Raw genomic sequence first — 21,225 nt, forward strand, 5'->3', positions numbered from 1 at the left:
CAACTCAACCCAATCACATACAATTAAGATGAAAACTTTATTTTAATCAATAAAAATCTAAAATCTACTAAATCTATCTATCCATTTCATTGGCTGCCATTTGGCCTACTCGTACACACCACATTAAGAGCAGTGGCCATTTTGAGCAAAAAAACTGAACCCCATCACACTCAACCCCGTCACATATGTCATTATTTCGCATTGTTTGCATTTTTCATAGTACAAGTTAGGTTATATAAAAAGTTTAATTTAAAAACAGAACAATTTTGTAGCCTCCAAATAAATCTTTACATTTCTTTACTGCAAACAACATGGTTAATCAGAACAGTTGCACACAAGTACCATTCCGGACACATACAAAACTGATAGAAAAATTTTGTGTGTAGGGTGCTGCCTTGTGATTACACAGTTTAACCTGACTAATTCTAACTATTCATAAACCCTGCTCTCTGCAACTTTAGCCCACACTGGACGTGTGAGTCTGTGCTCTCTGTGGTTTTCCTCTGAACAGGTTCTAAATTTACACAACTTCTCTCTATTGAAACAATCCTCTGAGCGAAGATATCCTGTGAAGTCAGACTAACAGTAAGAGTCTCTGAGAAATGACATTGTTCATCCCAGATGTGGCAGCTGCACATTTATTTTTGGTCATCCTCAATTTCTGTGAGTATTTCCTCCTATCCAAATTGTTCTTCACTCTTTCAGTATTTATCTTAGGGAATTATTTACTTGTGAATCTCAAGACTGTAATGAGTGTCCTATTCCATTGATCTTCATATCAATGTGTTTTTCATCTGTCATTTTACATTTTATTCTAAGAATGAAAACTGCTTGATATCAATGCTTTACATACAGTGGATATAAAGTCTATAAACCCCTGTTAAAATGCCAGGTTTTCATTATGTAAAAGAATGAGACAAAGAGAAATCATGTCAGAACTTTTTCCACTTTTAATGTGACCTATAAAGTGAACAATTCAATTGAAAAACACTGAAATATTCTAGGGATTTAAAAAAAAACGTACAATCTGTCCAAATTGTAATAATTAATACTTTCATCTGGGCTGAGTCCAGAGTGTATTTAAACCTAGTCCAGGGACAGCAATGAGTCTTTTGAGCCTAGTACTCTGCAGGTGTTGGCCAAGACCTCATGTCCTCCGAAGTTTAAAACGGCAGGAGACGGAACATTTTGAAAATGCATTCCTTAGATCTACAAGGATACATAGTGGAGAAGGAGAACTGACACTACTCCCCCAGCACAATAATATAGCAATAATATATAGTAAGACCTTGGGGCTGTGACAGGGGGGTCCGGCAACACTGTGGCCCTATCTGGGGGAGGCCCCGGACAGGGCCCAACAGGCATGAAATCAATCCACCCACAATGCCAAGCATCAGCCAAATGGATACCCATCAAACGCAACCACCCTGAATGAGGGCTGAGTATTGCCAGCAGAGTACAGCCCAATTGCACAAGTGCGCAACAGAGAGACAACAGAATGTGACGGGTTGTGACGGTGCGGGTAGTGGCCAGTGACTCCGCCCCAGAATGGCAATGGAGGGAGGGCATCCTAGTGGTGATGAGAGCCCACCTGGCAAGACAACAAGTGTGGACAGTATCAAGCCTTTCTGGTCACCTTCACACCCCTGGGTCAGACTACACTTAATTATAGACCGTGCTGTAGAGATTTGTCTTTTGTAGACACTTGAAAGGTTGCACTGAGTTTGCATTTCTAACCTCAACTGGCAAATCATTCCACAATAGTGGAGCTCTATGAGAAAAGGCCCTGCCTCCGGCTGTTTGTTTAGAAATTCTAGGTATAATTAAAAGGCCTGCATCTTGCGATCTAGGGTTACGTGTAGGTATGTATGGCTGGATCATTTCAGCGAGGTAAATAGGAGCAAGTCCATGTATTGATTTATAGGCTAACAATAAAACCTTGAAATCCTCCCTAACCCTAACAGGCAGCCAGTGTAAAGAGGCTAGTACTGGAGTAATGTTTTAAAATTTTTTTGTTTTAGTTAGGATTCTAGCAGCAGTGTGCAGGACTAACTTAAGTTTATTTATTGATTTATCAGGGTAACAGGAAAGAAGAGCATTGCAGTAATCTAGAAGTAACAAAGGCAAGGATTTGTTTTTCTGCATCCGTTTTTGATAGAAAGTTTCAGATTTTTGCAATGTTTCGAAGATAAAAAAATAAGCAACTCTTGAGACATATTCGATATGTTTATCAAAGGAGAGGTCAGGGTCATGGGTAACGCTGAGATTTCTTAGTTTTTTGGGATATGACCATGCAGCTGTCGAGGTTCCCAGTGAGATCTGCCAACAAAGCTCTTTGTTTCTTGGGTCCTAAAACGAGCATTTCTGTTTTCCTTAAGTTTAAGAGCAAGAAATTCTCTGTCATCCACTCCCTAATATCTGAAACGCATGCTTCCAAAGTAGCTAATGTAGGGGCTTCTCCATGCTTCATTGAAATATATAACTGTATGTCATCAGCATAACATTGAAAATTCCGCATCACCCAGAGGCAGCATATATAGTGAGAACCATAATGTGCCCAGAACCTAGCCTTGAGGAACACTAAAATATACCTTTGATTTGTCAGAGGATATGTCATCTACACATACAAACTGAAATCTTTCAGATAAATAAGATTTAAACCAGGCAAGAACATGACCACGTAGCCCAATATGGGTTTCTAGTCTCTCTGAGAGAAGGGGGTGATCAATAGTGTCAAAAGCAGCACTAAGATCAAGAAGCAACCGAACGGATGCAGATCATTTGTCAGAGGCCATTAGAAGGTCATTTGTTACCTTCACGAGTGCAGTTTCAGTACTATGATGAGGTCTGAAACCAGACTGGAGCATTTCGTAAATGTTATTTGTCTTCAGGAAGGCAATCAGTTGTTGGGAAAATCAAATTTTTAGAAGATTTTTGAGAGGACCGGGAGGTTCGATATTGGCCTTTAATTGTTTAATATGTCGGGATCCAGATTAGATTTTTTTTAGAAGAGGCATAATTTATTCAATTATTTGTGAGTTTGGTACACATCCGGTGGAAAGGGAGCAATTTATTATGTTCAACATTGGGTGACCTAGCCACTGAAAATAGCTCCTTAAGTAATTTTGTTGGAATCAGGTCTAGCTGACAATTTGTGGGTTTAGAACTCATTACAGATTTAGTGAATGTGTCGAGCGATACGGGATAGAATGATTCAAGTGTCCCCATTGACACCTGGTCAGGGAGGTTCAGGACATTCTCAGGACTATAAGTATTTAAGGAGGAGTCAGATTTTTTCATCAAAGTAGTTCATGTAGTCATTACAGATGAAGTGAAGACCCACTTCACTTGTTGAGCGTTGCTTTTTTGTTAACTTTGCAACTGTATCGAAGAGACATTTTGGATTGTTTTTGTTCACCTCAATCAGGTTGGAGAAATAAGCTGATTGAAAAGATGTAAGTGCTTTTCAGTATTGTAGTGTACTATATATCCTGGCTATACACAATATCCAGACAATATACAATATACTAACATATTTCTATGGTTAGTTAAATTGTTGAGTAAAAATGTGTTATTTCTCAGTATATAGACAGTGTACTGGTTAACCACAGCCCAGGGTGGGAGATGGGTGGATGTCAGACAGGGCTGCCTTGTCTCTTGCTTTAGCAACTCCAGTCTTGGATTTGCAAGGTCAATCCGGCCTAACAAGTAAGGTGCTCTAACAAGTAAGGTTTTTCTTCTGGGAATATTCTCAATTGAGACATAGTCTATTCTTCTGATCTAACAGTCCTCCCTGACCCCAGTCTGACAGTGAGTCCTACAGTCATCAGAGAGAAATATTAATTTCATCTTTGAGACTTCTCCATCTGTCTCTGTGTCTCAGTGCCACTTCATCACCGAGGGAAAACAGAGCTCACACCCAGAGCACCCTAACAGGACAGACTTACTTAGTTTTATAAACTTACTTTTAATAGACTTACTTTTATCAGTTTTTATGTGAGAGTGGTATTAATGATGAATATCCCAAATGTTAGGGTAGTCGAAATTGCAAATAATCGGGACAATTTGTCTTTTTAAATTGTGTTAATTGTTATAGAAACCATATATCCATCATTACATGTAATTATGTATTTTAGCTGCAGTTGGGAATTTGAAACTTTTACAGTTTAATAATACATATATATATTCTTATATTTCACAGTTCCTGTCCAATCCAGTTTACAGAAACCAGTGATTAGTGTCAGTCATATTGAGAAGGATGTCATCATCTTGTGTGAGATTCCTGGACCTGCTGGTAATGACAACACCTGTAACCTGTATGTTGGAGACCAGAGTCAGCGTATCCTGAAGACAAAGATCAGGAAGAAAAAATCATCCATTTCAAATCTATGGTTCTGTCTGTTCACTGTGACTGAAGATGACCTGATCAGACATCTACAGTCAGTAGGGAGTCAGGAGGTGAGCTGTGACTACAGAGTGAGTTCAGGACCAAACTCTCTCTCTCCACGTATTGACGGGTACATTATAACAAGTGAGTCATTTTCTATACATATAAATTAGAGATGTAAGTCTTTATGAGATATTTTACTTTACAATCACATTAGAACACTACAGTATAATCAGACAAAAATGTAATGTTTTAGATCTACTGGGAGATCTTATGATCAGTGATCCAACGACTAAACAGACATCCTTTACAGCAGGTAGGCTGAACATCTGTTTTGTTTCTTTTGCAACAATCAGAAGAGTACAATTCTTCTCTATGTTCTTTCTAAGAAAAGACTGTACATTTTGTTTACTTACAGAAATCTTTTCATTCTTGTATCTGATACAGAATTAATTCACTTTCCAGCAGGTTCAACTGTTAGTACTGTTAGTACTGTTAGTACCCACAAAGCCCCAGTGAGACCAACTAGCAGTAAGTAGGTCTGGTCTTGTTTGCCAATCTTTTTCTGCAAGGTTGGTTAAATCTCTGACCTGGTATTGTTGAAAGATCTGTTGTTTGGTCCGTGAGCATGACACTTAACTTAACCCTAATTGACGGGTACATTATAACAAGTGAGTCATTATCTATACATATACACACATATTTTCACACACACACTCACTCAAATTATATATTTTCATTTAGCTAAAATGTCAACTGGGTGGGACTTCCAGCTTAATTGTGGTTTATGTACTGATCCTTCATGACTACTCAATTGGATTCATGACCTTGTTGACTACATAAATGCAATGATAGGTGCTAAAAAGGGACAATAAGAATGTGTTCTCTTTCTCTAAGGACCTCTATGAAGTGACCACCTTAAAAAATATTGTGTACATTCTGATTTGGCTCATTTACTTAAATTAATGAATACCAACATTCTTGTGTAATCAGATACAGAAGTAACTAATTATTTTATTGCAGATTTGCTAACTAATACTGCTTTGATCCCCAAAACCCCACTGAGGCCAACTACCAGTAAGTAATACATTTGGTTTGCAATTACAATCATTTTATTCACATTCAATATCTAAAGCTCTCTTTCACCAGGTTCAACCTCTTCTTTGACCCCCATGGCAACTACATCAGGTGTGTTGGCTACAAATTTTATGAATGTTTTTCAGAAATATTTACTTGAAATTGTGTTTTATTGATAGAATACTACTTCTGAAAAATATTTGGGTAGTTTGGAACCCGTCAGATTCTCAGAGAGGAGACATTTTCTTAGTTGCATTTCAGAGCAAAAGCCATGGTCTGTGAAATGTTTCTAAAGCATCAGAGGGATCTCACTGTTGAAAAATATCAGTCAGGAGAAGGGTACAAAATAATTTCCAAAGCATTAGATATACCATGGAATACAGTGAAGACAGTCATCATCAAGTGAAGAAAATACGGCACATCAGAGATATTACCAAGAACTGGACGTCCCTCCAGAATAGATAAAAAGACGAGAAGAAAACTGGTCAGGGAGGCTTCCAAGAGGCCTACAGCAACATTAAAGGAACTGCAGGAGTTTGTGGCAAGTACTGGCTGTGTGCTACATGTGACAACAACCTCCTGTATTCTTCATATGAATGGGTTATGGGGTAGGGTGGCAAGACGGAAGCCTTTTTTTTTACAACGAAAAACATCCAAGCCCAGCTGAAGTTTGCAACAACCAACATTAAGTTCCCCAAAAGCATGTGGGAAAATGTGTAATGTTCTGATGAAACCAAGGTTGAACTTTTTGGCCATAATTCCAAAAGGTCTGTTTGGCGCAAAAACAACACTGCACATCACCCAAAGAACATCATACCTACAGTGAAGCATGGTGGTGGGGCTGTTTTTCTACAGCTGGAACCGGGGCATAAGTCATGGTGGAGGGAACAGTTCCAAATATCAGGCAATTTTGGCACAAAACCTTCAGGCATCCGTTAGAAAGCTAAAGATAAAGAGGACGTTCACCTTTCAGCATGACAATGACCCAAAGCACACATCCAAATCCACAAAAGCATGGCTTCACCAGAAGCAGATAAACTTTTTGGAATGGTCCAGCCAGAGCCCAGACCTGAATCCAATTGAACATCTATGGGGTGATCTGAAGACGGTTGTGCACAGCAGATGTCCTCGCAATCTGACAGATTTGGAGCACTTTTGCAAAGAAGAGGGGCAAATATTGACTCCTACCCAAAAAAACTGAGTGCTGTAATAAAATCAAAAGGTGCTTCAAAAAAGTATTAGTTTAAGGGTGTGCACACTTATGCAACCAGGTTATTGTGAGTTTTTTATTTTCCACCTCAAAGATTTCCGTTTGTTTTTCAATTAAATTGTTCACGTTATAGGTCACATTAAAGGTGGAAAAAGTTCTGACATGATTTATCTTTGTCTCATTCTTTTACATCACAAGAACCTGACATTTTAACAGGTATGTGTAGACATTTTTATATCCACTGTAGTCAACTGTGAGGGATTTCCATCTCAATTATGCTTCATTGACTTCTGAAGACTTGTTTGGAGTCATCATCACCCAGTTGACTCATTTTAAATGGCAGAAGCCTTCAGTGATGCTGGCTGTGCACTCACAGACACCATGAGGAGAAATGTATAGAAATGCTTCTTCTATTTCTCTCATGGTCCGAAGAAATCCCTTTATACATTTTTACAAAAACGAATATCTCTATTATTGAGTGATTTGATACAGAATTAACTTTATTTCTTTCCTGACAGGTTCGACTGTTAGTTCTCATTTGACATCCAAAATCTCTGTGAGACCCATTACCAGTAAGTAGGTCTTCAAAGTCTGTTTTGCGATTACAGTTACTATGTATTTCTTTACTACAGCTCAGACCACTTTGCTTATAGACATATACAAAGCTGATGTAATTCCACTCCTTATTTTTATATCTGATTTGTATGTGTATTCTCCATAATGAAGAAGCTTAGATATGAACCCATATACATTAGTTCTTGTGTAATGAGTTACTTCTTCTCACCAGGTTCAACCACTGCTTCTAGCACCCTGGCAACTTCATCAGGTGTGTTGACCATCTGTATCTAGTTGTTCCTCACAATAATGTGGTGTTTTTACCAAATTGCGAGAGGTCAGCAATGTTTATTTACACTTTGAAATAATTGTATTTTCCTCTTTTCGTTTAACGAGGACAGTCAGAAAACAGACTAAAGCTAGTGTATGTCATTGAATATTACTGTTTGAACAAATCAGGATTAACACTTAAAGAAGGGTACGTCTGCTTTTCCCTGTAACTCCTCCAAAGAGCAGCAGGTTGTACTGAACCTCAATAAAGGGAGACACAAAGCAATATGTGGACCCAGACATGGTTAACTGGGTTGTAAATAAATAAGAAATGTTAGTCAATTTAACACCATGCTAAATTGTGTCTAGAGACAGACAAAACGCGTAGTGTTTAAAGACAGTGTTTAAAGACGTGGCGTAGTGTTTAAAGACAGTGTTTAAAGACGTGGCGTAGTGTTTAAAGACAGTGTTTAAAGACAGCAAAAGCCATACAGTTCACAGACACTATTTGTGGTGGAAATAAATAAGAAATGTTAGTCAATTTAACACAATGGTAAATTGTGTCTAGAGACAGACAAAACGCGTAGTGCTGTGGCCAAGTGTTTAAAGACAGTGCCTCTCAGGTAATTGATCTGAATTTGAATCTAGTGAGAACAACGATATTTATTAATTTTATATGCAGGCCGCAATAAAACTGTTTATGGTGGGATTTTCGAAGTATGCACTCGGCCATGCTTTCTGGGTCAGGATAGACAAAAACGTAGCTGGCTACAACATTCAGTAGCTATGTTGTGGTAAGCCTAAACTAAAACTGTTTACGTTAATACGGTATTGCGACTATTTCTGGAAGATTCCACAATTCTCTTGTCTTTACACCTGATGAAAAATTTTGTTATCGTCACCTTTATTGATATTTATTGTATCAATATCATTCACGAATGAAAGAAAAAAGTATGTTGTTATGCCATGAAATGAAATAGCTTTGGCAGTGTGAAGTTCAGACTCGCTAGCAATTTCTCAATTCTTACGACTATTCCAGTAAGTTAGTAGATACTGGTTAAGCCTATTGTTGGCTAATACGCTGTTAAAACGTCCAGTGGCAAACACCATACTGTTCATAGATGCTATTTGTGGTGGAGGTAAACTTAGTAAGAAATGTTTGTCAGTTTAACTGTATCAATGTCATTCTCTAATGGGCAATTACCTGTTAAAAAAGCAAGTGGCAAAAGAGGATTTGTTCAGGATAGACAAAACTTTGTTGGCTCTCGTCTTTTCACTTGATGAAAATTTCAGATATCGTAACCTATTTTGATACAGTAGTTATATTGTATCAATGTCATTCACAAAAGGGTAATAAGCTGTTAAAACGGCCAGTGGCAAAAGTCATACAGTTAATAGATGCTATTTGTGGTGGAGGCATACCTCTGGCATAATAAGAGTTCCTCGTTGCTAATGTGAATTCAAAATTTGCTTTACATATTATGGAAATGTGATTTCAAAGTACACTCATTCAGGCTTTGTCTGTGTTGTCTAGTTCCTGCTGAAGAGAACGAACAGTCAACTGGAAATGGCAATGTAAGTTCAATCACTGTTTCAAGACTTGCAGGCTTGACGTTGCATTTTCATAAAGATTGCACATATTTATACAGTAACTTTTAACCATTTAGAGTACTGTTGTACACGTCTGAAGTGAAACTATATTTTCCCCCTCTAGTCTGGTATATACCACATGTACTGCTCAGTCCCTGATCGACCAGCAACTTCAGCCCAGACAGTTGGGCTGTAGAGTCTTCTGCAGACACACTGAAACTACACCACTGGTTTTCTGTTGCTACATTTAAAAGGTCTCAAACAAATAGCCTATTTTTAACATAATGTCTTTAGTTCACATCACTTTACTTGAAATTATCACTGACACCTGACTTTTGTTACATATCCATAATATCTATTTTGGTGTTTAAGTAATTCGGGACATATTCTTTTTGTATTTGTTTCTTCTTTTGCCCCTAGTAAATTATGTTAAATCTGCAGTATTAATGTTTATTGTCAGCTGTGTGAGGAGTTTTTCCATAGTGCTCTGATTCAGTTTCCAATATTTATTCCAGTATTTGGAGTAAAAATTTATATCAATTGATGCCTTTATTGTATACTCACACATTATGCAACATGCATATTGGATATCAAGTTACTTTAATTAACATTAATTAGTAATGGATCCAAACAGAATTTCATCCGATAAATGTAATTAATTCAACAATATGCATTCTAAATGTAATGTGGTGTTGTAAGGGACAGGTCTGGAAACAAACGAAAGCCAGTGGTAAAAGTAGGGTGACTGGTAGGAAACCGGTGTGCCTAATTGTCTGGTGATCATGGGAAGGGCGTTGGATAGTGAGTGTCCGGGGAGCTGATGACAGAACAGGGCATTGGGTTGGGAGTGACGGGGTGGCCGGTGATTAGAAGACCGGGGAGGTTGATCTCCTCAGCGGGGGAGGAGTCATCGTGGGTGACCCAGATGTGGCAGTAAGCTACTGTACTCTGATTAAAGGTGTATATACTTCTGGTTAGGCCCAAACTGTATTTCATGGTACTGTACTTGTTCAATGACAATAAAGCTGAATCTAATCTAATCAACCTGACATGTGGTGGAGAGATAATTATGTATGAAAGTGTGAATATGTTCACTCATTTAATTTTTTATATTTATTATAGCAATTTGTCACATCCTAAAGTTAATCTTTGTACTGAAATTATTTTAAATACTATATATTAGATTATATATGAACTCAAATATTTAAAATAATTGTTCTCCCTTCCTTAATGCCAAAAATCCTCATGATCTCTGAACAACCCTTGCTCCTCCTTCCCTTGTTATTTTGACATTTTAAGTCATTTTAAATTTCAAACTCTTATCCCCACACACACACCGTTCAGGAAGTTACTGTATATTATGTGATTGCATTTACTCCAGTTTTCACATTTTCTAAGTCACATGTAGATGAAATCATATTGTAAAATGTATTTTCATTAATTCTACTGAAACTATTCTTTGTATTGACATTGCCATTTAGGTTTGTATGGAATTTAGCCCACTGAAATAAAACATCTGTTTGTCTTTAAACGTGCACCGCTCTCTTGGTTTTCATTGGTTGGAAGTTGTTGTCTCTCCTATTTTGTCTTCTAAACCAATGACTGAATGGGTTGGTTGTACTTTGAGCTGAAAAGAGATACAGTATCAGATGGATAATCATGTAATGAGAGTACACCTTTAAATTGTAATGAAGACATGTTTACATTTTAATCACATATTACAAATGTAAAGATGTTATATTCTGTTTGTGCACCACAAAGCAGATTAATCAATAGATAATTAATCACATGCCAGTTTCACAAAATGAGTCAATATGTAACACTGGACTGGTAGTTCATGGAAACATCTTTGGTCCAGTGTTCTAGAGAGATCTAGGTCTTGTGTCTAATCTTGTACTACAAGGCACTTTCAATAGTTAAAAAAAATATATACAGAAAAAGATTCATTTCCTCTGGATCTGGGAAATCAATTAATGTTTTTTTAAACATCACAGAAGGTAATTGAAAATAGAGTGATGTTCATGTATCCAGGCTTTAGGTTGTACTGTGAAGTGGGCTGTTTACAAGTCACAACGTACTGGTACAGACCCTAAAGATGGAAATATATAACTTTGTAAGCTTCTGCTTTTTTAGGATATATTTCAAAGGATATTTCACACGTCAGGTTATATAAAAAACTTTATTTAAAAATAGAGCAATGGTGTAGCCTCCAAATGGAAATTAATTCTAATTGAATGTTCTTTAAATTGCTTTACTGTAAACAACATGGTTAATCAGAACAGGTGCTTACAAGTACCACTGATCATCTTGCACTGCTCTGACATTTAACATCATTCACAAGACATTAAGGGAAGTTTTATATGCTTAAGTTTACAAAACTCAAATAAAAGTACCCTTTCTTTATTTCTTTTTGCTGTAAACATATACAGTACAGGCCAAAAGTTTGGACACCTTCTCATTCAATGCGTTTCCTTTATTTTCACTGAAGGCATCAAAACTATGAGTGAACACATGAGGAATTATGTACTTAACAAAAAAGTGTGAAATAACTGAAAACATGTCTTATATTCCAGTTTCTTCAAAGTAGCCACCCTTTGCACTTATTACTGCTTTGCACACTCTTGGCATTCACTTGATGAGCTTCAAGAGGTAGTCACCTGAAATGGTTTTCCAACAATCTTGAAGGAGTTCCCAGAGACGCTTAGCACTTGTTGGCCCAACTAAACGCAAACCGGATAGGATGGCATGTCTCTGCAGGATGCTGTGGTAGCCATGCTGGTTCAGTATGCCTTCAATTTTGAATAAATCCCCAACAGTGTCACCAGCAAAACACCCCCTCACCATCACACCTCCTCCTCCATGCTTCACGGTGGGAACCAGGCATGTAGAATCCATCCGTTCACCTTTTCTGCGTCGCACAAAGACACGGTGGTTGGAACCAAAGATCTCAAATTTTGACTCATCAGACCAAAGCACAGATTTCCACTGGTCAAATGTCCATTCCTTGTGTTTCTTGGCCCAAACAAATCTCTTCTGCTTGTTGCCTCTCCTTAGCAGTGGCTTCTTAGCAGCAACGTGACCATGAAGGCCTGATTCGCGCAGTCTCCTCTTAACAGTTGTTCTAGAGATGTATCTGCTGCTAGAAGTCTGTGTGGCATTTAGCTGGTCTCTAATCTAAGCTGCTTTTAACCTGCGATTTCTGAGGCTCATTTTATTTAATGCAAACTGCTTGATATCAATGCCATGCATACATTACAAGTTATTCTGCATTTACATTTGGGCAGATGTTCTTATCCAGAATGATTTCCAGTTAGTCAATCATCTTAATATAGCTAGGTGAGACTCAACCCAGTATTCGTAAATAAATAGTTTCATAATGACCTATGTATAATAATGACACATTTAATAATTCTTTGGATACCTTCCAATACGTCAAAGCCTAAGGTTAGTATGATGATTGATTGAATTTAACCGCAATTATTTTCCATTTGAACAATTTTGTTAACTCTGTTTGAACTAAAAAATGCAACCATCAAATAATTACATATTTATCCACAGAAAATAATTTCTTGGCTAGTTTACTAAACTTGAAGAGGATTTAAATACTCTGTTATTATCTAATAAACAATAGGGACATACAGTGGATTAAAAAAGTCTACACACCCCTGTTAAAATGCCAGGTTCTTGTGATGTAAAAGAATGAGACAAAGATAAATCATGTCAGGTCTTTTTCCACCTTTGATGTGACCTATAACATGAACAATTCAATTGAAAAACAAACTGAAATCTTTGAAGGGGAAAAATAAAAAATAAAATACTCACAATAACCTGGTTGCATAAGTTTGTACATCCTTAAACTAATACTTGATTGAAGCACCTTTTGATTTTGTTACAGCATTCAGCCTTTTTGGGTAGGAGTCTATTAGCATGGCACATCTTGTCGTGGCAATATTTGCCCACTCTTCTATGCAAAAGCGCTCCAAATCTGTCAGATTGCATCTCCTGTGCACAACCCCCTTCAGATCACCCCACAGATGTTCAATTGGATTCAGGTCTGGGTTCTGGCTGGGCCATTCCAAAACATTAATCTTCTTCTGCTGAAGCCATGCTTTTGTGGATTTGGATGTGTGCTTTGGGTCATTGTTGTTCTGAAAAGTGAACTTCATCTTCAGCTTTCTAACGGATGCCTGAAGAGTTTGTGCCAAATTGCCTGATATTTGGAACTGTTCATAATTCCCTCCACCTTGACTAAGGCCCCGGTTCCAGCTGTAGAAAACAGCCCCAAAGCATGATGCTGCCACCACCATGCTTCACTGTGGGCATGGTGTTCTTTGGGTGATGCGCAGTGTTGTTTTTGAGCCAAACATACCTTTTAGAATTATGGCCAAAAAGTTCAACCTTGGTTTCATCAGACCATAACACATGCCTAGTCAGTCCTGAAGCTCCATTTCCTCATAGCCCTGGTTGATCACACTACCGTCCATCATTGGGTCACTTTCCATTTCACCGTCTATGACTGGGGCTACCACAGCTACATTGTTTTCCGCAAAGGAATTCTGATGGTAATATTCCTTGCACGCCCACCCAGCTACTGGTTTGAGTGACCATTCACACTCCGGATTTCCATATGGGCAATTCAATAGCCCTCCTTTGACATTGCAAGGGTGTCCGTGCTTATCCATGTACTGTCCGGGATGACCCTGAAGTGGAATAACTTCCGGTTCAGTAGCAGCAGAGTCCATACCTCGTAGAGGCATTTGGGATACTACAGTCTTGGTCAAAAATTATCTAAGGAGAGGGATCATACAGCAGGCCACTATAACCAAAGCACTCCCTATTACAATCCCTACTTTAGTTAGAACTGCCCGCCATTGTGCTGGAAAATAATGCAGTGCTGGAAAATAATGGTGGCCACACATGGTATTGACACTTTGGGCCCAATTTGTACATTTTCACTTAGGGGTGTACTCACTTTTGTTGCCAGCAGATTAGACATTAATGGCTGTGTGTTGAGTTATTTTGAGGGGACAGCAAATTTACACTGTTATACAAGCTGTACACTCACTACTTTATATTGTAGCAAAGTATCATTTCTTCAGTGTTGTCACATGAAAAGGTATAATCAAATATTTACAAAAATGTGAGGGGTGTACTCACTTTTGTGAGATTCTGTATATAGATCACATCCACCGTCATTATATAAATAATATTACCTGTACAAAAATATTTCTTTCCGGCACACTTCATACCCTGTTCATTGCACTATTGTCTCATCAGTCTTAATATGTTATTGTTTTAATATGTGTATTTATGTGTGCTGTATATTGCAGTCGGTGACTCTTGTTAAATGTCCTTTGTTTGTTTTTTTTATGAGTAAGCACATCATGAGCCTGTATAATACAGAGTCAAATTCCTCATATGTGTTCACATACCTGGCGAATAAAGCTGATTCTGATTAACAAACACATTCATATACATTTATTCTCTTTCAATTACTTTTTTCCTTTGTAAAGCTGAGCATTCCAATATTCTTCAAAAAGGAAATGAGCAATATGGAATTACTGACAATGGAAGTTGTGGTAATGTTTGTCTCTTTACTAATATATTTGCAAAATATACTGTTATACATTAACAGTTGTTTTCCAGATTGCAATTAGGCAAAAATCAATTGGGATGAAAATATTGTGACGTGACTTATACAACCTGTTTCAATTTGGGTCCTTAGGCCATTTGTTATTTGTTTATTTGAATGCACTATATTTCATTTTTATTGCCATGCCAAGTTACGGAGGTTGAAGAGGGGAATAATAAGACAACAAAAACCGGGTATGATTAGTTGGCCATATTGGATATTTAGCATGAACTCCAGGGTTGACAACCCCACTCTTATGAAGCACAACAGGATCTTCAGTGAACACAAAGTCACAACACCATTTAACATCCAATATGAAACATTATTCCCTACATGTCAATGTGCCTTTCTCTGCCGGTTCATGGTCCATTAGACTAGTGCAAACAACGCTCCCTGCTGGCCCTTCAACACCGGTTCTAGTAGCATCTGGTCTTCCATTCAGGGACTGACTAGACCTGACCACACACAGATGTGGGATGCAGGGTGCTATGCTGATGTAGCGAGGCTTATCTAATAACCTATATGATTTGTGGTTTAGAGCTTGGTACTTTCTTGATGACATCCCTAATTTAAAATGTTCAGACAAGAAGGGAAGCTGGGAACATTTAAGGGTTTGGGAGGAAAAAGAAATACATGTTAATTTATGGATCCAGCTACCTACATCATTCTGAAGAAAGAAATACACAATATAATGAAGTTGACTAAGAGTAGACTAAAATTAAGAAAGGAATAAATGTAAAAATATTGAAAATGTTTTCATAACCTCAAAAATGTTCAGTCTATACTTTGTTTAAATATGACAAATAACCACTTATTTTCTCTACCTCAATTTGTCCTGTGTATAGCAAACACACAACTTGTTGTTTATGCACAGTCTGTTGTACAGATCCTTTGCAGAGAAAAGACAGTCATCTGAAAATGTAAGTACAATCACTTTTTTATGACTTTCAGATTGGTTTTACAGTTACATACAACTTCCCCTACCATATTACAGTACTGTTGATTTAAAGGCCTGAAGTGAAACATCTAGTCTGATATATACCATGTGTACTGCTCAACCCTGACAGACCAGCAGCCTCAGCCCAGACGGATGTGTTGTACAGTCTTCTGCAGACACACTGAATCTACACCACTGGTTTCCTGTACCATTAACAGGTCTTTAACATGAGGTCCTTTGTTTGAATCACATCTCACGTTAATGTAAATCTACATTTACATCTGGCTTTCTATATGCATGACACTGATATCCATGATATCTGCATCTATGTATTTATTGGATTTGCCATTGTGCTTGCATTTTTACAGCTGTTACACATGCATGTCTACCTTGGGGGCCTCATTGCTGCTATTTCTGCATGCCGGTTGCACATGCTACCTTACTACATCAATCCATTTGCCTCGATTGCACATCTAGAATGCCAATTAGAATTGCCGTTTGTACCAACTATTATGCCACTTGTAGCATACACTATAACCATAACACTATAACTAAAATTATAACATTATAACTATTACTTTCTGCCCTCCTCTATTTTCCTTATTGCACATTTGTATAGCCATTTGTACTGCATTTGCCATCATTGAACATCTACACCTGCCACTTCTAATATACATATACTTAATTCTTGTAAATGCTTGTACATTTTCTGCCCTCCTCTATTTGCACTTCTGGTTAAATGTTAACTGCATTTCATTGTACTGTACTTGTACTGTTCAATGACAATAAAGTTGAATCTAATCTACTTTCTTGTCCAGTGTCCAGGGCTAAACCCCTCAGTATATTATATGAAATGTGCTGAATTTGTCACCTGTATTAAATACCTGTATTAAATATATGTCTTTAATGGGTGGATACAATTTCCAACATGTTAAATAAAGTGTATTTGGAGTTAGAAATGATACATACAAGTTTAAATAATAAAATCAATTAATTTAAAACATATTCCCAAAAAATGCATGTATATAGAAGTGAATTTGATTAAAATAATTCAATACCCAAAACGCTTCAAGACTAAGTTCCTCATTGTGTACTGTTGTAGACAGTGTATCATTTTATGTTCACAATGTAAATGATGTGATACCATAACTCTTGTGACTTTTGTTAACATGGGGAATTAACCTCAAATGACCTCATTTATTAACACAGGGGAATTGGCCTCATCTGACCTAATTGAAACATGAGGGAATTCGTTTTCTGATGTTGAACCGATGCCATCCCAATATGCAAATTATCAGATGTGAAAGACATATAAATCTTAACACACCATTAGCCCACATCTACGCTGTGTACATTTTGGCTCTCTGTGGTTTTCCTGTGAACAAGCTCTGCATTTATTGTACTTCACTGTTGAAAACAACCTTAAGATATCCTGTGAAGTCAGACTAACAGTAACAGTCTCTGAAAAATGACATTGTTCATCCCAGATATGGCAGCTGGACATTTCATTTTGTTCATCTTTCTTTTCTGTGAGTTATTCCTCTTATCTAAATTGTATGATCTATTTGTTTCAGAGTATTCTTATTACCTCCACTCATTTAATGTTTTTCTTTAAGAAGTCTAAACTGGATTATTGTGAATTTTATGGTTTACAATAATTCATTTTATTCCATTGATCACCATATTGATCATCTGACATTACTCAGAGAAGAATGAACACTTTGTGATAACATGGATTATAAACTATTCTACTTGGTCATCTTTTTAGATCAACTTGTTTTAGGCTCATGTTTAACTATATCATTTTTTTTATATTTACAAGATGTTCATGGTAATTACTATTTTTTTATTTCTAGATGCCTTCCAGCCCATCAAAGCCAAAGGTCAGTACTAGGTCCAGTGTTCTTTTTTGTATAGAAATACTAAATAGTAGTAATAGCATCTAACTTAAAATGTAAAACATGTTTACATCTCACGTGGTACTAGTGCTTATTTTGTTAAGCTTATAATCATTTGTTTGAGAGTATTGAGTACCTTTGCTTCAAACCTACTCTACAGTAAAGGCTTAAGTGCTATAGTATCTATATGAGTATCTATATGAGCAGTGAAATAGGGTACTGTATATACCGTGGATTGCAGAAGTATTCTCCCCCTGGGACTTCCTCCCCCCAATAATTTGCCTCAAAAAGTATGATTTCAATGGTTTTCAAATGTACTTTTTGGTGCTTTATCTACATTACATATTTGATCTCTAAAGAAAAAATACAGTTTTGAGTGTAGTGATAAAATATTGTCACTACATATGTTCTGTTTAGACAAGCAGGAGTCACATTCATGACCTTTACATTTATTTTAGAAGTTATTACCCTTCATTTGTCTCTTACAAATAAAGTTCTGTAGCATACTGTGGTCCAAATGTAATTTTATCACACATTCAAATACTAGGAAGGTTTTATTTTATTGTCATGAAGAAATCAGTAGTTGGTAGATAGGTAACAATAAAAGATCAGGTTATCCGTATCTCTAACATTGTCACATTAATAATTTTGCTGTTGGAAATGTATAAAACCACTGAGATATATCATAGATATTCTCCAGGACATTAAAAAGACAGCTTAGATATATTACCACGAGACCATTAGTGCAGTGGTATTCAAATCTGGCCCTCAAATCCAGTTTCAGTCTATTTTCTCATTGCAACCCCCTAATCAGAAACGTATTTAGACCTGGGATACCACGTGGGTGCAATTACTGATTAGATAGCACAGAAAGCCAAGTTCCTAATTTCTGGTTTTGACATTTGAATACAACTTTAGTTAGTGGTTTCATGTCTAACCATAACACAAGGTATAACACAAGGTACAAGGATTACACTTCATCGACTACAAAATACAAAACAAAACTTTAATAAGTAACCTCTACAATATGGTGGTGGCTGGTCATGGTATGGATTTGTGTGATGACTACAAAGACTGGGATGTTTTTCAGTAACGTTTAACAGGACAATAACCACCAAAACAAGGCTGGAAGGGGCAACTGGGGCAACTTATTACCCCTGACACCCTGATCATTTTGACTCCCTCAGGGATAGGGACACTTGTATGTGCTAATGGAGGACTGAGGGTGGAGTGGAGGTGGGGTTAAATAGAGTCCTCTATACATCTCTATGCTCTGAGACACCTGCAACCAATTAACCCATTCATTTCCTACATTCTTTGTCTTTGTTTCAGTGCCAAACAACTGCTAGACAGACAAAACTGAATTCTCCATTTATTTCATATATCTGTGTGTCTTAATGTCAAACCACATACATATGATCAAGATTATGGAATTAAAATAACATTTATTGGAGAAAAATTTGACCTTATACTCTCTGACTACAACCTTTATGCCTATCCTTGTCTTCGTACCAGGAAACCTACAGTCGTTTTCAGTTCCTATCCAATCTCATTTCCAGACTCTTCTGAATTTGCGGATGGTCTGGTGGAACAATTTAATGAAAGCAAATAAGCAAATAAGACAGTTGGGAAACATCCCTGCATCAATAGCCTTTAGTTTAATTGGCTTAGTCTACTGACCAATCATCTCCCACCATCCGTGTTTTGTTAACCCAAGCACCAATCACTACAATGTTGTAACATTGCTGTTTGACATCTTTCACACTGATACTGAATTGCTGCATAACAAGGCAGTTCTTGCTTCATTAAAACTAGTTCATTATGATCAAAAAAGTGCTGTTGCCTATAAGCTTGTTTTATGAATTGGCTGACTCATTATATACTGAATGTAATAGAAGTGTTATTTTAGATGATCAAACATCAGAAATGCCGTTCCATTTCATGCCACACTGCAGTATTTTGATTGGCTGTATTTCAAAACATGACAAATACTTCACACTCCCATAGGATGACTGTCACCCCCTAAAGTCCAACTTAGACTGTTAGGTGTTCCTGGCTTATTTGCTCTGTGCACAATAACTTGGGGATGAGGTTAATTTCTATCTTACCACCAAAATTGAACGCCAAATTCAATACATTTCCAGACATTAAATGAAACAAAATTTTGAAGAAATGTGGTTAATATTTATGCAAGCCTCAATTTTCAAACATACCATATATATGACATTTGAACATACATGACATTTGCTACATACACCAATTAGCCATAAGATTATGACCACCTGCCTAATCTTGTGTAGGTCCCCCTTTTGCCGCCAAAACAGCCCTGACCCTTTGAGACATGGACTCCACTAGACATCTGAAGGTGTGCTGTGGTATCTGGCACCAAGATGTTAGCAGCAGATAGGTACTGACCACTGCAGACCGGGAACACAAGGGCTACAGTTTAGGAGGTGCTCTGATCCAGTCGTCTAGTGATCACAATTTGGCCCTTGTAAAAGTCGCTCAGATCCTTACGCTTGCCAATTTTTCCTGCTTCTAACAAATCAACTTTGAGGACACAATGTTCACTTGCTGCCTAATATATCCCACCCACTGACAGGTGCCATGATGACGAGATTGTCAGTGTTATTCACTTCACCTGTCAGTGGTTATAATGTTATGGCTGATTGGTGTATGATTAATGAAACACTGAAAATTTATTTATTCCCTGACATTCCTCCTAACAGACCTTCCTCAGCCCAGTCTGACAGTGATTCCTACAGTCATCAGAGAGAGAGGCTCTGTTCAGGTGATCTGTGCAACTCCTTCATCTCTCTCTGAGTCTGAGTGTTACTTCAAATTTGAGGGGCAAGTTGAGTTTACCCTACCAGCAGCCTGTCAACAGACACTCAGAGTCACAGGAAATCATCTGTTACGGTGGACAGGTCGAAGTTCACCTGCTGTGGTCAAAATACAATGTCAATACAGTAACACAAGCTTTCAGTTTAGATCCATATTCAGTGACCCATCTACAGTCACAATTGAGGGTAAGAAGACTGTTTTAATTGTTTTAATCAATGTACTGTTTTGCCATGTTTCTCTTCTGATCTTTTTATTATACTGTTTGTTGTACTTTTATTTTTTATTATTTTATATTGAATCCTAATTTTACTAGGTAAGTGGATTGAGAAAAGCTTTCTCTCTTAGCTATCCCATTAAACAATCAAAAATATATGTTTCCCATATTAACACTGCATTAAGTATTGTTAGTATCCAAGATCCCTCCCTCCATAAACAGAGGGTGATAAGGCTGTCAATAATCTAAAAAAAAACACAAATTGCAACTTTTTTTATTCTCACAGATCATCCTCAGCTGACAGTGATTCCTACAGTCATCAGAAAGAGAGACTCAGTTCAGCTGATCTGTGAGACTCCTCCATCTGTCTATGTGTCTGACTGTATCTTCAGTGAAGTGGGGAGATCTAGTCTGCCAGGCTCAACCTGTAAACAGACGGTCACAGGATCTCAGCTGCTCTCTTGGACAGGTCAACCATTACCAGCTGTGGTCCAGGTCACATGTCACTACACTGTAGGGATGTCTCACACATCTCCTGTCAGTGACCCAGTTTCTGTCACTGTCCAGGGTTAGTAGGTTGTTAATACAATAATAGCTAAACGTATAATACA

The 21,225-nt window shown here is 37.4% G+C and overlaps 1 protein-coding gene and 1 long non-coding RNA gene across 5 annotated transcripts in view; both read left to right on the plus strand.

The window, feature by feature from the left end:
* LOC105016864 (putative GPI-anchored protein pfl2) overlaps positions 1–21,225 on the plus strand; it is a 72,540-nt gene that overhangs the window by 43,678 nt on the left and 7,637 nt on the right. Inside the window, exons 5-13 of one of the 2 annotated variants that reach the window (XR_004574705.1) lie at positions 4,644–4,703; positions 4,835–4,918; positions 5,411–5,464; positions 5,537–5,575; positions 6,873–6,890; positions 7,193–7,246; positions 7,462–7,500; positions 9,034–9,074; positions 9,214–9,794. Coding sequence is in view for 1 of the 2 variants with exons in the window: in XM_034287593.1 (XP_034143484.1) it covers positions 4,644–4,703; positions 4,835–4,918; positions 5,411–5,464; positions 5,537–5,575; positions 6,873–6,890; positions 7,193–7,246; positions 7,462–7,500; positions 9,034–9,074; positions 9,214–9,285 (461 nt within the window). In the remaining variant the exon portion in view is untranslated. Of the gene's footprint in view, positions 1–4,643; positions 4,704–4,834; positions 4,919–5,410; positions 5,465–5,536; positions 5,576–6,872; positions 6,891–7,192; positions 7,247–7,461; positions 7,501–9,033; positions 9,075–9,213; positions 10,625–21,225 lie in introns of those variants that run through there. The other variant, XM_034287593.1, reaches the window with a different exon arrangement.
* The window catches only part of LOC105008626, an 86,404-nt gene continuing 82,285 nt past the window's right edge, over positions 17,107–21,225 (plus strand). Inside the window, exons 1-4 of one of the 3 annotated variants that reach the window (XR_004574707.1) lie at positions 17,107–17,187; positions 17,515–17,541; positions 20,286–20,585; positions 20,901–21,182. This is a non-coding gene — a long non-coding RNA (uncharacterized serine-rich protein C215.13). The remainder of the gene's footprint in view (positions 17,188–17,514; positions 17,542–20,285; positions 20,586–20,900; positions 21,183–21,225) is intronic. The other 2 variants (XR_004574708.1, XR_004574709.1) reach the window with 2 other exon arrangements.

Source organism: Esox lucius, chromosome 17, assembly GCF_011004845.1.
Source record: "Esox lucius isolate fEsoLuc1 chromosome 17, fEsoLuc1.pri, whole genome shotgun sequence".
Taxonomy (NCBI): domain Eukaryota; kingdom Metazoa; phylum Chordata; class Actinopteri; order Esociformes; family Esocidae; genus Esox; species Esox lucius.